We start from the raw sequence: 18,145 nt of genomic DNA, 5'->3' as shown, positions 1-18,145 counted from the left end.
GGAGTTGCAGCTGAGTTATTGGGCCAGGCCCAAGCCCTTTTCCACGTAACAGAATTTAGTCTGTTTGTTAAAGCTGAGCACTTGTATGAAGTCTGGGTTTAGTTGTAAAATAGATCTTTAAAGCTCAGTTAATGAAAGCCGTATTCTCTTGCCTCTTTTTTTCGCTAGACTCCTTATTAGAGCCAGGTTAAGGGAGACAACCAGATCTCTCCTTGACGAGAGCAGCATTACGAAGTTGTAAAATACTACTTCCAATCCTAAATATAAGAGCTAGTTGACTAATTTGAGTAGATTAAAAAAAAGTTAAGTTAGTTATTTATAATAAATTAGTGTTGTCCTTTTTTTTTAATTAAGGATTGAAGGTAATAGAATTTTTTTCTGTGTTTTGTATTGTCAGTTGAGTATTTTCTATCCGACTTACAAAGGAAGAAATAGGAAAAGGAAAACTCTTGTTGTAAATATGAAAAGCTCTTTTTTAAAAAAGAAAGTGATTTTGTTACCTATATAATACTCCTCCGGTCCTTATTATAAGACCCAATTTGACTTTTTATTTGGTCCTAATTATAAGACCCAATCCATTTTGTCTCTTATATTTATGCATTTTTTCCCAAGATAATCCTTCTAATAATGATAGTTTTAGCCAATATACTTAATTAGTAAGGATATTTTAGGAATGACAACACTTATTTATTATAAATAACCAACTTAACTTACTTCCTTAATCTCCTCAAATAAGTCAATTGGGTCTTATAATTAGGGCCGGAGGAGTAGTTTGTTTTTTTCCTTCAAATTTTACATCCGTTGCCCGTGAACAAAAACATATACGGCCAATGTAATTCCCCAAACATAAAGATGACTAAGTAATTGCAAGTCTATTAATGCCGAGGCATTTATCAGCCTCTTAGCTGAATGGGCTCCACAATTAATGATCGAATCCGGTTCCTGGAAGTAGCATCTGGATCTCCATGGCCATCACCATACTGGTAGGTGCAATGGGAAATTCTTGCAAGGCTCATTGCAGTTTCTACAAAAGCTTTTGAAAATGTGGTCTCTATTCCTCTTCCTTTGTTCATCTCCTTCCACGTCTCATCCACCAATCTGCGCACGTATTTTTGGCTATTCTCCTCAGTAGCCCCACTCTGGTGCATGTGACATAATATCGAACTTGTTGATTCACCTCTCTCTAATTCCGCCTGAAGAAAACATTAACAATGAATGAAGACAGTAATTAAAATGAGGTCCTCGTCAGAGCGTGCGAAGAGAGAGTACGTAGAACCAAATGACAACATAAGATTTGAGTGATTGATAAAGAAGAGGCCACCTTCGATGTGCCCAAATCGTTGCAGAGACGGAAAATAACGGAAGGACAACGCAAGAGGGGATGGTGAGGGTCCAAGGATTGAAGTGACTCCTTTGAGAAACTGTGATTGAGAAAGAAATAAGCATGGAAGAGGATTAATACTCCTGAAACTGATACCCACGCGTTCCTAAAGTAGCTGTCGAATGAGGGTATGTGTTTGTCATGAGACCACCTGGCTTCTTGAAGCCATGATTTCAACATGTCCGCCCACTATAATTATTAAGGTAAGAGTTAGTTTCCCCATGAAATAGTATTTAACATGTGGTATGTTCTATAGGGAAGTCGTTTTCGTGGGCACTCACTGCTTTGGTGAGGTAGGGTAGGATATTGTGGCCTTGCTCTTTCAGTGCCTCATAAGCCATTTCATTGACAGTGTTGTAGAGAGCCAGGAAACACACTTTCATGTACCCAGGCAGATCTTGCATCGCATTGATATCCCACCTGAAATTAAAAGAAAAAAAGCATTCACCACATAATATTCCTACGTATTACTCCCTCTGTTCCTTATTATAAGAGATATTTGATATTTATGGCATGTTCCCATATATAAGAGACACTTAAAAGTTGTCTCTATTCTTTTTGTATTAATTTTCTATTTTACCACTATTTATTTTTCTCCAATTCATATTCTCTCTCCCTCCTATTTCTCTTTCTTTTAATAATTTAATTGTTCTCTCTCATACTCTCTCTCCTTATTAATGGGGACATTGTTGGAAAAAACATTATACTTTTTATATATTAATTGTCCTCAACTAATTTTAACTGTTTTTTTTATCAACATAATTTGATTATTTGTCTCTTATAATAAGGAACGGAGGGAGTATGTGTGGCTGGCTTTCAATAGAAATAATATTTGTCAAATAAATTAATTCGAATGTAGGAGAAAGCAAACCTTTCAACAGCGGCGGTAAACAGCTCGAGTTCGTCCAGAGTGCCATAAACATCATAGACGTCGTCGATTGTGGTGACGAAGCAAGCGACTTTGGTTAGTGCTTTTCGGAGCTCACTGTGTTGAGGTTCGGAGGCCATTCCCACGGCCCAGAAGAAGCACTCCATTAGCCTGTCCCTGCTGAAGCTCAACTTTGATGCCAGTCCCATCGCCTTCCACCACCTATAATTAGTTATATCAATATTTGAAGCCAATTTTCTCTTTTTGACTTCCTACTACTTGGTTGCTGCTATACGTATGCATATAGGGAAGCAAATTTACTAGTAATAAATTGACAAACCTTGACATTTCTTGGAGATCCCTTTGAAGTGTTGACTGTGCTATGTTAAAATCCAGTACAGCAGCTTCGAGAAGGACCGTGTCTGCGTTTTTCCTCTTACCATATGCTTCTATGTACCATCTCGCCTCTAACCTTCGTGTTCTGCGATGTAATGGAAGGTCCAGCGCGTGGCTGATTGCTTGTTGCAACAGATGATCGTTGCTTATCTGTTGCCTCATGTCCCTGAGATGGATGGTGGTGAAGGCCTTGGCCTCCTCCAGAATGTCCTCTCCTTGGTATCCCAGAAATGTTGCCTCGTACAGACTCAACATCCCTTGCACATCTCTGCTGAGGCATGCCTTGAAATTACAGTTTTGGTCCTTGAAACTCTCAAATATATCTGCGTTATTTATGTCCCAACCACATCATTTAATTCGGTGTTTGCGAGAGAGGTAATTATGAAAAAAGGAGATAGCCGTATGCATAGGACCTGGTGAGACGTCATAGCCATGGTCTCTGAGGAGTCTGAAGCTTAAGGCAGCTGCATGAAGGCTTGTGTGCTGTTTTGTTTGAGGACGGCTTTGTTCCCAGGAGACATAACAATCAAGAGCGTGTTTGATCTCATTGTGAAAGCGGTAGCCGAGGCCTAAGCGCTGGACATCGTCAATGAGCTCAAGTTTTGGCAATGGCTCAGTATTGGGATTCACGATCATCCTCCCCACATCCTCCAGCAGCTTCCTTTCTCTGGCCTCGTACTTCTCATCCTATAACAACAAGCTAAGTATTGTTAATTGTATGTCATAACGTTCTCCCATGTATATCGTGAATTAATTGACCAGGAAATTAAGGAAGTAGAATTACCGTATAACCATTGTTCAAGGATTGGAGGAAGTCATAAGTCCAGAGGGTAGGCTGGTAATTGGCGGAGTTTCTGAGAGAGGAGGGGTGAAGGGGAAGCGCCTGTTGGGTGGCCAAGCATCGGAGGTTAGTGTGATAGTAACCAATCCTGTGGAAGGAAAGAGGGCCTCCTGGTTTTTTGTGCTTTTTAAAACTAAGTGAGATGGAGGAATTGGGCAACAAGGTACTGGCTAGGGCCATACTCGTTGGTAGTTTAGTTTGCGAATGTGAATTGCTTGCGCCGGGTCTCATTATATATAGCGCTCTGGTCTCTGGAGGGCACTATAAATTCATTCAAGATTATCCACGTGCGAGAAAAATAATACTGGTCCACTTTTTAAAATGTTAAAAAATTTAATTTATACTATAAAATGAGTCTTACGTTTTAGGATCGGAGGTTCAGTTCCTAATATAAGACATTGTTGACTGATTTGATGAAACTAAAAAAAAATTAGCAAATTACTTAATTATAGCATATATTACATTTATAAGTAAAGAAAATTAGTTTAAAAAATAAATATAAATACTTAAAAATAATTTATTAACTTTCTGAATTTTCTCAAATTAATTAACTGAATTTTATATTAAACATAAAAGTACTAATCAGCATGTGTAGAGTATCATCAAGTGGTTATCCTTTACATAGTCCATAGTCGTACAAATTACACGGAATATGTTTTCGCCAACAAATTAAACAGAATTAATATAATATAGATGGAAGTTTCTCTTTATTTCATTTCATCTATGATTTTTCTTTAGTTTTTTTTTCTGGGTTTATTATAATGCATTAATATGTTTGATTTTGGTCACTAGCTATATGAATCATAATTGAATTGATAACTAAATATATTTTTCTACGTAGTAAATATAGAGCTTTAAACAACGAATTGAAGAAGGGGGGACTCTGCTAGGCATATCTTTAATTCGCTCTGAATTTTGAAGCATTTAATTATTATTTTTTGTCATCCTCATTAATCCATTTTCTGATAAATACGACGAAGAAACATGCCATAAATAAAAAAGATTAATCTAATTTAGTGAATTTTCGTGCATTAAAATTTGACATGAAATTTTGGAAAATATAGTAATGAATTAAATGGAAATTATGATTTCGAATTTAACTTATACAGCATTTAATTTGTTAAAAATGTTGAAAAACTACAATTCGAAATTTAAAAATCTAATTTTTGAATATTATAGAAATTCAAGAAAGGTTATGGTATGAGCAAGAACATTTGCAACATAACCAAGACCTATAATTTTTTAGAAACACAGGTCCTAATTAAGAATAAGAACCTGTGCAAGAGAGAGGCTGTAAAATGAACCAAAACACTCGTAAAATAAGCAAAGACCTATTGCAAATTTTCCAAATGGTTTCCTGTTTCTGCAATCGGTCTTCCATATTTCTGACAACTAGCCTTTAATTCACTCACACACACATACTGGGAAAAATTGCAATTTTGTTTTTTCAATTTGCCACCTTAAGAAAATCTTAAAATGGCCTTTCCTATTTAATTATGCGATTGATCTTTCTTTTTAGGAAATTGTTTTGTTGGTCCATACTTTTGAGGATATTTAACAGGTTACATCGCCACACTAACTCCAGTAGGATATTAATGTAGAGGAGCTGAATATAATAGGAGAAGAAAAATATGCAGGAGTGAATCTAAATGCATGGTTATGCCCATATACAAGTTTAAAGAAAATAAGAGAACTTTAATAAGAAAACTATGTAGGATAATCGCAAAGAACTTTAAGGGATTGATTCTTATAGGAAGAGTAGTTTTTGTTGGTAGGGGAGGAAGAGAAGGAAGAGGAAAGGGCAGTGCTGGGGACTTGGATGACAGATATTTTAGTTTCATATGTGAGTGTGGAAAATGAGGTGTCGGAGTAAAATGACTACACGTGACCCGCGGTTTTCATGGGGCAAAAAGTACGTGCCCCGGTACTGGCTCATGCTTTTCATTTGGGATTGGATTTTTCCTCTTTCATTTATTGCCTGGGATGAAAAAATCCCTAGCACTTGTAATTCTCACATTAAAAGATAAATTCTGAATAAAATTTTCAAATTTCATTTATTGCCTTGGGCCCTACATTTGCCAGTCCCCCGTCCCCAGGCTGAATACTATGATTAATGGCGAAGGTGCGCAGATTTTAAATAAGAAAAGAAAGTGGTGGACTGTGGAATTCAAATTACTTTTTATAATTCTAAATATATGACTCAGTAGAGGGATTAAACCCACTAGAGAGGGCTTTAGCAAATTCTTACATGATAGAACCAGTAGGGAAAAAAAAAACTTGACCAAACCAGTCAGTTTAACAAGAAAATTGATGAACCGGCTAGTGGTTCGATTTGATTTAAGTAATGAACTGAGCAGAAAATGAACTGGCATCAATCCGGCCAAACTGGTGTAAATCGGTGTAAACCTATAATGAACTAGTTTAGGTGATTATTTTGTTATTGATCCTATTTTTTCTCATTCAACTCCTAATATTTCAGTTATTATATATTTGAATGAATTTTAATGATAATTTTGGTATTAATGATTATTAATTTTAGTTATTAAAAAATCATAAAGATCAAAATTCTCAATTTTATTATATTTTGCTATTGTTACAATTAAATTATTGTTGTATTTTCTTATATTTTATTATTAGTAATTATTAATGTTGTTATATTATGTTATTTTCAATTACATTCTATTATTTTAATGTGATTGGTTTGATTCCTGTTTGATCCCGATTTAACCCACAAATCTTTAAACCACCATCTTATTTGGTATAATGTTCAGTCTAATTTTTTGTTCCCTAATTAAAACCATTGCAAAGAGACGTCAGTGCCACTCTCACTCAACCCACTTCCTTTAATTTCCCCTGTCTACCTCCCAAAATTATACAAACGATGATCTCCCTTCAATTTCATCACCAAAATTGCATAAACACTTATCCTCTTTTTCAAATTACACAAACCAATTACAATTGCATATATATCACGTGCTTTCATCACTGTCATCAATTATTCAACTTCTACGTCACCCATCTGCTCTATTGCTTCTACTTAATTTTCATACTTGAAAAACTGTCAGATGCATGCACGACCCTTCCTTGTAATTAACAAGTATTACTTTCTGAGCTAAAAATAAAAATTAGTTGGAGATTTAATTTAATTTTAGATATAAGATTACAATCGATCTATTTTTTCTTCCATATTTATTTATTTTTTTAAAGTAGTCTTCATGATAATTACACATGTTAAAAAGTTTTCATTGTAATACACATGATTAATAGGAATATTTTAGGAAAGACAATAACTACTACAAATAATTGACTTAACTAATTTTTATATCGGGTTGGCGGCACGCATGTTGTCGTCATTTGTGGGATCCCATGCTTCCACCAGTGTTCACAATTATTTCTTCTATTCTTCCCTGTTCCAAACCCCTGCCTCTTCATCCGATTTCAATATAAAATTTAGGTAACAAATTTTAAAACATTTAAAAAATTAAAAAATTATTTAATTATGACACTGTTATTTAATATAAGAGCTAGTTGACTAATTTGAGTAGATTAAAAAATTATCTAAATCAGTTATTTGTAATAAATAGATGTTGTCTTTCCTAAAATATCATTGTTAATTAAATGTATTGGTTAAAGCTACTATTATTACAAGGACTATCTTAAAGAAAAATAGATAAATATGAGAGATAAAATAAATTAGGGTCTTATATTTATTATCAAAATAAAAGTTAACCGACCTCTTATATTAAGCACTGGAGGTAATATGTTACATGATTTATCTAAAATATTTATACGTATCATTGGTTTATATATCAATTTATATATAATCTTTTCAGTCTAGTGAGTCAAATCAGTTTTAAAAAAATGATAAGTATAAATATTTTAAATAAATTTAGTAATTTCTTTAATCTCCTCAAATTAGTCAAATTAGTCTCATATTAAAAACCAAAGGTAGTGCTAGTTTTTCCTGTTCATAATAGAGCCAAAGCTTGGCGCAATATTGGGATACTCACATTCATCAGTCATGCTTCTAATGCTCTTTTTTTTTTTCTTGGTTATGCATAGATATCATCCTATTAAAGACAATCATATTCAAGATATTATTGAGCATCTTTCTCAATGATATTCAAACCTTAATTGTTTACGTTGTAATAAACTAGTTTCTTTCAATAGATCCAATTTCTATTATTCTTAGCGTTTATATTTGATACAATGACTAAATACACTGCTGTGGATAACCCGTGGTTTTCATGGGCAGAAAAGTGCCCCAGCAGCGAGCCATGCTTTTAGTTTGGGACTGGATTTTTCTTTTCATTTACTATACGTGGGATTTTGATGAAAGTCTCTTATTTTGTGTGCATAAAATTTGTATTGCATCATTTTCAAATCAAAATTTATGAGTTAATGTTTGCAAGTTGAATTTTCATATTTATAAATCAAGTTATTTTATTTACTAGTCCAAAAAAAAAGTTATAAGTACTAAATTTTTTGAGACCTATTAATATTAAGTAAAATTTAAAAGATAATATATATTTTTCATGAACAAAAGTAAACGCTGACTAGTTATGAATGGTCTTTGGGCCCTATATGACAGCGCCAGCGTCGCAACGGACAACTAACTATAAAGGGACTTGTGTGGCTGTTACTCACCCGCGGCCAACATCAATATTACTCAACCCTCTTCCTTCCGTCAACTTCTTATCTCCTCTGTACCTCTCCAAATTACACAAGTCGGGAACAATAAAAATACATCGAACTCCCTTCAATTTTGTCAAAATTACATAAATTTGTCCTGTTATATTTCAAAATTATACAAACCAAACAGTTGCATCATGTGCTTCATACTTCGCTGTCATCAATTTCAGTGTCACTCAGCTGTTCTATTTCTTCTGCCTAATTTTCCCACTTCAAAAAACCGTCAGATGCATGCATGAAGCCTTAATGCTTCCATCCCTCCCTTCCTGGCACACCTATCTTGTGGGAGCGCAACAAATACTACGATCCCATTTTAATATAAGGTTTAGTTTATATTATAAATTGTAATAATTACTACCTCTGATCCTTAATATAATAGCTCGTTTGACTTTTATTTTAGTAATAAATATAAGACCTCAATCTACTTTGTCTCTCATATTTATCCATTCTTTCTCAATGTCATCCTTATAATAATAGTGGTTCTAACCAATACACTTGATTAGCAAGGATATTTTAAGAAATACAAGAGCTATTTATTACAAATAACTAACTGAACTAGTTTTTTTAATCTATTTAAATTAGTCAACTAGTTCTTATATTAAGGATTGAAGGTAATAAGTTCTATATTAAAAACTTGAGGTAGTATATTCCAGTGAACTTCCCCTACGACTTCCTCATTCCTGCTACTTTCAAATATTGCATTTTTCCTTTTGTCTCGTGTCATCGCAGCATTTAATTCAAGTAGTGGGAGTTACTTTAGGATTCTGAGTTAGGGTTGTTGCTTAGTTTGTTAAGAGTTGATCAATAAAAAAAGATTACTTTCAGAGAGGGTTCTGAATGAAGTACTGCAATGTAAAGCCTCCCTTCTAATAAGTTAGTCTTTTGATATTGAGCTCACCATTTAAGATTGTACACATCACACTTGAACAATTGTTTAAGGGGGAAAACCAAACGATAGCCAGAAGTACAGCTTGTTTCATGGGCGAGTACGTGAGTGAGTCAATAAAATAATGCGTTTTCTAATAAATAAATAAAGCTAATTTATCTTTGCCGACTCAAATAAATAAATAAATAAAATATAGCGTTGTTTTGTGCTTTGTTTTCGACAACATTATTCTATGGCTGCTATTCTAGACTTTGCGCAATGTTATCCTAAACATTTAGGAAAATTAATTAGTTGGCCTCTGTACTTATAATACTAATACTGATTAAATAATATTCATTTACTATCAATATAAAAATAAAAATTGTTACGCTCATAATTGGCTTCTTGCATTCATATATAACATGTAAGATTTTGATTTAATTTAGACCCAAGTAAAAATAGTTTAGGTGTATAATCGATGTAAGCCATACATAATCAACTATTTCTCTTACAAATTAACAATTTATTAATATATAGACTAATACAATAGCTACAATTGATAAAATTATAAGGACTTAATAAAAAGAAAAAATATAAAGACTTGAAAAAATGAGATGAAATTATGGAGACTCGTATTTTTTTTTTCTTTTTCCTAAATGTTTCAACTATGATGGGGGTCGTATTATCTCATGTAATATATGTAGGCGGCTTGTTTCCAAAAAGTTTGCCAATTGACTTCTATCCAACAAGTGGGGAAATGGTCAAAGTCAAATCTTTCTTAAAAAAGAAAATGCTAAACATCTAAAATCTATTCATATTCGAACAAAGCTAAATTCAATTATCTTTTCCGGAAATTTTCGAAGATTGAAAGGAGGACGAAATATAGAAATGAAAAAAATTTAGCCACACGAATTTTTTTTTGGGTGAAAAGCATTTTATTTTTTTTTATCTAACGAACAATAATATGTATTTAAAAAAAAGTTTACATGCATGCAAGACCTTAAAAGGAAGGCAGAGAAAGAGGCAAAAAAATGAAAAGAAATAATGTTTGGAGTTGGAGCATTATTTAAGGTATCAGCATGACGCAGAATGATGATGGATCAGTTAGCCCATGAAAAAATAAAACGGATCGTTGGAAGTCAGACTGGTCCAGATAGCCAACCTATAAAGGCCGTCTCATTATTCAAAGAAGTCAATTCCTTTATTGGTCCGTCTGTTCTGTCATCATTTTCAAAGTTCAACCTGCCATTGATAATTTGACTCGCCAACCATTAATGTTAAGAATAATACTTATAATAAATAAATCATTAATATCAATATATTCAATCTAAAAATTTAGCAAATTTCACGTTTTATAAATGTAAATAACGGAGTACTACTCAATTTCAATTTCTTACATCTGGTACAATATATGAGACTGACATGTAATTTATACTACCTCCTTAATATAAAACTTAGTTGACTAATTTGAGTAGATTAAAGGAGTTAGTTTAATCAATTATTTGTAATGAATTTGTGTTATTTTTTAAAATATTTTTGTTAATTAAGTGTATTAACTAGAACTATCATTACTATAAGGATTATCTTGGTAAAAAATAGATAAATATGATCGATAAAGAGGATTGATATTTTATATTTAGAACCAAAATAAAAGTCAAACTAGCTCTTATATTAAGGACCGGACATAGTATTTGTCATCCAATTATTTAATGATGATGATTGAATTAGATTTCAAATATATTAAAAAAATATATAAAACATGCACGTGCATGTGTATTTTATATTCAAATATTTCAAGAAGAATTAAAAAAATCAATGTTTACATGTAGAATAAGTCATCCTTATTATGCAAATACTAGTTTAAAAATCATTTAAAATTTTGTGAAATAAAGAAAGAAAGTGATTTCTTAAACTATTTTAATGTTATCCAGGCGGGAAAAAAAAAAATCCGGCAGATAGGAAAAATATTTCAAGACCAAATAGATCCATTCAGCTTATTCTCAAGGCCTATCGAACTAAATAAGGGTTAAAAGTAAATGATGTGTCAGTCCAACTAGCAATATGATTTTAAACAATTTTAATAATATTGTTTTTATTTAAAAAATGGAATATTAATTTAAGGCTCTGGAGACATTATGGGCTTGTTTGGTTTCTTATCCCTGTAATTTTACTTGATTTATAGTTTTGATTCTTATGCTCTAAAAATTTATAATAAGATTCTTCTAGTGTGATTAATTTTTTAATTTACGTCTTGTGATTATGTTTTTGTCAATATTCTATTTATGTACAAGTACTTCATTATATGCAGCTTTATCACTTTGCCATAAATAATTTATTCAAAACTGTAAGCACTTGAATGCCGGACATATTTTTTTAATATTTGGAATATATATATATATATATATATATATATATATATATGCAATCGAATGCCCGACATATTTTTTTAACATTTGGAATATATATATATATATATATATATATATATATATATAGAAATAGGCGGCTTTAGAACACCATTAAATAAGTTGTGCATTCACATGCATAAGGCATAGACTTAAAGATTTTCTTGGAGAGAATGAGTCTTTCAATAATTTATAAGAAAAGTAAACAAATATATTTCCCCCAAGACATTATATTAGCTAGACATTCTATATAAACGAATGCAATCTTGCATCTGGCTTCTGTGCCATAAGCAAGCTTTGCTAATCTTACTTCCAGAACTCATCATTATACCCACGCCTACGACAGCCATGTCTACAACAAGGTTAACCACCACGACAATAGCTGCGTCTTCAGCTAAGTATCGCAGACTTCTTTCGTCACATATAATCCCATCGCTAAGAGTTAGTTCATGGCCATCCACGTATCAATCACCCAGCTTATCTTTCCACAATCAGGAATCAACACAAATACATCCTAGATCCGTAACTACATCGGTTTCTCTTCATGACGAGGTATACAGCTTGAAATCCATCATCATTATTTGTGCTTTTTTCCATTATTTGTCTTCCATGAATCATCATATCGATTTTTCCCCCCTCTTTATGCCGGTGTTTGGTAGTACTGGGTAGCTGCTCCAACTGATGACTCCACACAAGTCTTGGAAGGGCTGAAAAGAAGAGTCCGAGAGGCCCTGCGAAACACGACAGATCCAAGGGCAACCTTGAAGATGATAGACACAATACAACATCTGGGAATTTCGCACCATTTCGAGCAAGAGTTGGATACAATACTGAGAGGTTTGTGTGGTTGGGACGCTGGTGACGATCTCTTTGCCACTGCTCTTCGCTTTCGTCTCCTCAGGCATAATGCCATCTTCGCCACTTCATCATCAACAGGTTCAGCTCATAATTTTTGTTGCTTTTTTACCAAAAATAAATAATAAATCTGGATACAGAACAACCATTAAAAATAGGCTTGATAATGACAATTGTTTTCTCCGAAAGTAAAAATATATAGTTTCTTGCATGAAGCTGCAAACATTCAAGCATATGTGAAACTTAGTTATGCAAGTGATACATTATTCTGTGCAACTTTGAACTGATTAATTGCTTGTTGACGTCGTAGATGTTTTCAAGAAATTTATGGATGAAAGGGGGAGATTCAAGGAATCAGTGACCAGGGACACGTGGGGTTTGTTAAGCTTGTACGAGGCTTCATACTTAGGAGCAGAGGGTGAGGATATATTAACGGAAGCCATGGACTTTACAAAGCTCCATCTTGGTCGATCCTTGCCACACCTAAGCCCTGAAGAAGGACGCCATGTTGCGAGAGCCTTGAGGCTTCCGAGGCACCTCAGAATGGCGAGGCTGGAAGCCAGAGACTACATCCATGAATATGAACAATGTAGCGACCACACGCCACCTCTCTTGACTTTGGCCAAGTTGGACTTTGACATGGTTCAATCTCTGCACCAAAAAGAGTTAACAGAGATATGCAGGTGAGAAAGATCTCAGCCTTTAAAACGTTTTTGATCATTTTGAATGCTGCATATACGGACAACTGAAGTTTCTGCTTGACATTCTTAGGTGGTGGAAAGAACTGGGGCTTGTTGATAAACTTGGTTTTGCGAGAGACAGACCCTCAGAGTGCTTCCTGTGGACGGTGGGGATATTTCCAGAGCCATGCTATTCTGATTGCCGAATTGAACTCACCAAAACCATCTGCATACTACTGGTTATGGATGATATCTTTGACTCGTTTGGTTCCTTGGATGAACTTGTTCTTTTCACTGAAGCCATCAGAAGGTTGATCTGATCTGCTTGTCAAATAAATTTTGTGTGATCACTTAAAAAATTCAACACATACATGTGATCCTGAAGTGATCATGTTGTTAATATATATACTTGTTTACAGGTGGGATCTGGACGCAATGGAGGGGCTGCCCGAATATATGAAGATATGCTATATGGCATTGTACAACACAACCAACGAAATAGCCTACAGAATTCAGAAAGACCATGGCCTGACCGTCGTTGCACACCTGAAAAGAACTGTAAGAGTATTTAAGAAAATAATCAGAAATGATGACAAATATTAGGGAAAAAAAATACTTACCAGGATGGAATTAAGCAATTCATTATTAATGACTTGGGTGCAGTGGATAGACATATTTGAAGCATTCTTTGAGGAAGCCAAGTGGTTCAACAGAGGACACGTACCAAGTTTTGAAGAATATTTAGAGAACGGTGTGACTTCTGCAGGATCCTACATGGCACTGGTTCACGCTTTTTTCCTAATAGGAGATGATCTATCAAAGCAAAATATTTCCATGATGAATCCATATCCAAGACTCTTCACTGTGTCTGGCCAAATTCTTCGCCTTTGGGATGACTTGGGAACTTCAACTGTACGTGTGGCTTTCTTTAAGTACCCTTTTTTTTTTTTCATTTTCCCCTATAGGATCTCCATTGATTTGTAATAATAAACGAATGATGAAGTTTCGCTGTGATAACTAGGAGGAACAAGAAAGAGGAGACAACGCATGCAGTATTCAATGTTACATGAGAGATAATGATCATTTAGGTGAAGGCAAAGCGAGAAAATACGTGAGAGAGCGAATAGGGAAGCTGTGGTGGGAACTAAATAGCATAGCAATGGCATCAAAGTCTTTGCCATGGTCAACTATGAAGGCTTCGCTTAACGTGGCAAGAACTGCGCAGGTCATTTATGAGCATGGAGATGACAAAAGCGCGTATAGCGTGGATGATTATGTACGCGCATTGCTCTTCCAATCATTCTCAAACAACTAGTACTGAATCCCACATATATAAACCCTTATTTGGGACACATGTGGTTCCTTCATCCCTACCTTAGTCCTAGTCTGAATTTGTATTTTGTTCTTAAATATATGTCCGGTTCGAAATTTCAAGTTATTATATTATTAATTGCTTCCAATAGTACCTCTATTATTTAAATGGAGGACATTAATTAATAGAGTTAGTTGAATTTCAATTCTATTGTACTATAAACTAGATGTAATATTAAGGATTGGAAGTTGTATTCAATTTTGTCATATGCTATTTGATTGAATATTTCAGTTTCCTTTGTTACTCGTAAATTTAAGAATTTTCTGTTTTCCGAAATAACTCTAGTACTCCGGGCAAAATTTCATCTCCCTGGTTGTGACTGAACTTGAGGAGAATAAATATAATTGAGATGCATGAGAAGGGGAAGCAGGCGGATATGTTGACATTTTCGGCATTTAATTGTCTTAAGATTCCTTTAACATTCACAGCTCCTTTACCTGTTGGATCTATTGAAGTTTTCTATAACACAAGCCAAAGGAAGCGCAACTAATACAATGCAGGAAGATCAGAGTATATATATACCAGATAGAATTGGATCGAAGAAGAAGCATAACCATGGAAAAGACGATAGACTCTCAATATGGTGTTTAACCCAAACACTTCCTAAATAGAAGAATATAATATCTGATCTAATAATTCATGGTTAAAAAAAAGAAGTGACCTAGAAATTAAGCAGGATTAATGATTTCGGTCAAAATACGTAAGAAGTGACCTAGAAATTAAGCACGATTGATGATTTCGATCAAAATACGTCACACGATTCTTTCGATTGGTATGTGAGACTTGGTCAAAAAATAAGAGTTTAAAATTCTGTAACAAGATATGATTTCTCTTCAACAACATACAATTACAAAACCCAGCGCCGCATCTGAAATTTTTCCCCAAACAGATAAATGATCTGATAATTATCGGTCAATTATACAATATCAACGGTTAGCAAAAAATATATATAATATCAACAAAAAACGAAAAGATAATCACGTGTATATTAATTATTATTAATTCCTAGAAAGCTGAATGGGTTCGACAATTAATGATCGAATCCGGCTTTTGGATGTGGAATCTGGGGCTCCATGGCCATCACCATACTGGTAGGTGCAATGGGAAGTTCTGGCAAGGTTCATCGCAGTTTCCACAAAAGCTTTTGAAAATGTGGACTCCATTTCTCTTCCTTTGTTCATCTCCTTCCAAGTCTCATCCACCAAACCGCGCACGTATTTGTTGCTATTCTCCTCAGTGGCCCCACTTTGATGCATGTGACATACTATCGAACTTGCTGCTTCACCTCTCTCTAACTCCGCCTGCAAAAACGTTGAGAATGAAGACAGTAATTAAAACAAGGTTCTCGATAACCAGAGCTTTCGGAGAGAGATAGAGAAAGGACAGGCTACCTTTGATGTGCCCAAATCGTTGCACAGCCGAAAAATAACGGAAGGGCAATGCCAAAGGTGATGGTGGGGTTCCAACGATTGAAGTGACTCTTCTGAGAAGTCATGATCAAGAAAGAAATAGGCATGAATGAGGATTAATACTCCTGAAACTGACACCCATGCGTTGCTGAAGTAGGCATCAAATGAGGGCAGATGTTTGTCATGGGACCACCTGGCTTCTTGCAGGAATGCTTTCAACATGTCTGCCCACTTTCATAATTAAGAAAACAGATAATTAGTGTCAAACCCAAATAGTATTTAGCATATGTTTGCAATGTATAAGTGAAGAGTCGATTTTTTTGAGCACTCACAGCTTTGGTGAGGTAGGGCAGGATATTGCGTCCTTGCTCTCTCAGTGCCTCATAAGCCATTTTGTTGACAGTGTTGTACAGAGCTAGGAAACACACTTTCATGTACTCTGGCAGATCTTGTATGGCATTGATATCCCACCTGAAACATCCAAAAAAGAATTCACCATATAATATTCGTTCGTGCGTAATAATATCTGTGAAATAAATCAATTCGAATGTAGAAGAAAACAAACCTTTCAACAGCGGTGGTAAAAAGCTCAAGTTCATTCAAAGTGCCATAAACATCATATACGTCGTCGATTGTGGTAATGAAACAAGTGACTTTGGTTAGTGCTTTTCGAAGCTCACTCTGTTGAGGTTCGGACGCCATTCCCACGGCCCAAAAGAAGCACTCCATTAGCCTGTCCCTGCTGAAACTCAACTTTGAGGCCAATCCCATCGCCTTCCACCACCTATAATTCATTATATCAATATTAATTTGAAGCCAACTTTGTCTTTTGATTTCCTACTATTTGATGTATCATAAATGTATGTATATAGGGGATCAAATATAATAAACTGACTAACCTTGACATTTCTTGGAGATCTCTCTGGAGTGTTGACTGTACTATGTTAAAATCCAGTACAGCAGCTTCGAGAAGGACCGCGTCTGCGTCTTTTCTCTCACCATAGGCTTCTATGTACCATCTCGCCTCTAACCTTCGTGTCCTGCGATGCACTGGAAGATCCAGCGCGTGACTGATTGCTTGTTCCAACAGATGATCGTTGCTTACATGTTGCTTTATGTCTCTAAGATGGATGGTGGTGAAGGCCTTGGCTTCCTCCAGAATGTCCTCTCCCTGGTATCCCAGAAATGTTGCCTCGTACAGACTCAACATCCCTTTCACATCTCTGCTGAGGCATGCCTTAAAATTACCGTTTTGGTCCTTGAAACTCTCAAATATATCTGCGTTATTTACGTCCCAATCACATCGTTAAATTTAGTTTATCTGAGAGGAGTAATTAAAAAACCCCATAAAGAGAGCCGTATGCATATATGGTAATTAACGTCCATAATAAGTGGAAAGGTACCTGGTGAGATGTGATAGCCATGATCTCTGAGGAGTCTGAAGCTTAGAGCAGCTTCATGTAGGCTTGTGCACTGTTTTGTTTGAGAGCGTTTTTGTTTCCAAGAGACGTAACAATCAAGAGCGTGTTTGACCTCACTCTGAAAGCGGTAGCCAAGGCCTAGGCGTTGGACGTCGTCAATGAGCTCAAGTTTTGCCAGCGGCTCAGTATTTTGATTCAAGATCATTCTCCTCACATCCTCGAGCAGATTCCTTTCTCTGGTTTCGTACTTCTCATCCTATAACAAGAAACTAAGTATTGTTAATTGTATGTCATAATAATAGGAGACGGTGAATAACATTCCCTTTATGATGTGGATTAATTGAGCAAGAAATGAAGTAAATTACCGTATAACCATTGTTCAGGGACTGGAGGAAGTCATAATTCCAGAGGGTAGGCTGGTAGTTGGCTGAGTTTCTTAGAGAGGAAGGAGGGAGGGAAAGGGTCTGCTGGGTGGCCAAGCATCGGAGGTTATTGTGACTATGACCAATTCTGTGAAAGGAAAGAGACCCTCCCGGTTTGTTGTTCTCTCTAAAACTGAAAGAGATGGGGGAGGAACCGGGCAAGAAGGCACTCGCTAGGGCCATAGTTCAGGCTAGTTTGCTAATTATCACTAACAACGTTACTTTCAATTGCGAATGTTGAGTGCTTACCTTCCTTCGCTATGCAGTGCTGTGTATATATATAGCACGGTCCCCAACTTGCAGTCTCTGTAATTCTGATCATATGTAACGTGATTCCTTTTTTTTTTTTTTTAATTCAAATAAAATAACAGTAGTTAATGAGTCACGTTTTATATGCACGGAGCTTTTAATTAATTAGGTTCATAGGTCTGAGTTTGTACATATGCATTTGTATCCCAGAATGAAAAGCGCGTATTATTTCATTGGATGGTCCCAAACTCGAACACCGGAGGAACTTACACGTACACATGCGGGATAA

General features: G+C 35.1%; 1 protein-coding gene across 1 annotated transcript; it reads right to left on the bottom strand.

The window, feature by feature from the left end:
- Positions 1 to 893: 893 nt before the first annotated feature.
- Positions 894 to 17,790, bottom strand: LOC114757864 (tricyclene synthase TPS4, chloroplastic-like). Its single transcript, XM_028946936.1, has 7 exons — positions 17,551 to 17,790; positions 3,059 to 3,332; positions 2,590 to 2,968; positions 2,253 to 2,471; positions 1,663 to 1,801; positions 1,322 to 1,570; positions 894 to 1,193 (listed from the first exon to the last, which is right to left on the bottom strand). The coding sequence occupies exons 1-7, from the start codon at positions 17,788 to 17,790 to the stop codon at positions 894 to 896; spliced, it is 1,800 nt and encodes a 599-aa protein (XP_028802769.1).
- Positions 17,791 to 18,145: the final 355 nt, after the last annotated feature.

Source organism: Neltuma alba, unplaced genomic scaffold (assembly GCF_004799145.2).
Source record: "Neltuma alba isolate B1F8T4 unplaced genomic scaffold, ASM479914v2 tig00001506_pilon, whole genome shotgun sequence".
Classification (NCBI taxonomy): domain Eukaryota; kingdom Viridiplantae; phylum Streptophyta; class Magnoliopsida; order Fabales; family Fabaceae; genus Neltuma; species Neltuma alba.
Note: the sequence above shows the minus strand (reverse complement) of the source record. Positions and strands in the feature narration are given on the sequence as shown.

Bases quoted from the DNA above. Each gene is read 5' to 3' on its own strand.
- LOC114757864 (XM_028946936.1), bottom strand. From the start codon at position 17,790: ATGGCCCTAGCGAGTGCCTTCTTGCCCGGTTCCTCCCCCATCTCTTTC. The intron at 2,472-2,589 runs GTTTGTCAATTT...AACTAATTATAG, and splicing joins GATCTCCAAGAAATGTCAAG to GTGGTGGAAGGCGATGGGAC. The intron at 1,194-1,321 runs GTGGCCTCTTCT...TGTTTTCTTCAG, and splicing joins ACGATTTGGGCACATCGAAG to GCGGAATTAGAGAGAGGTGA.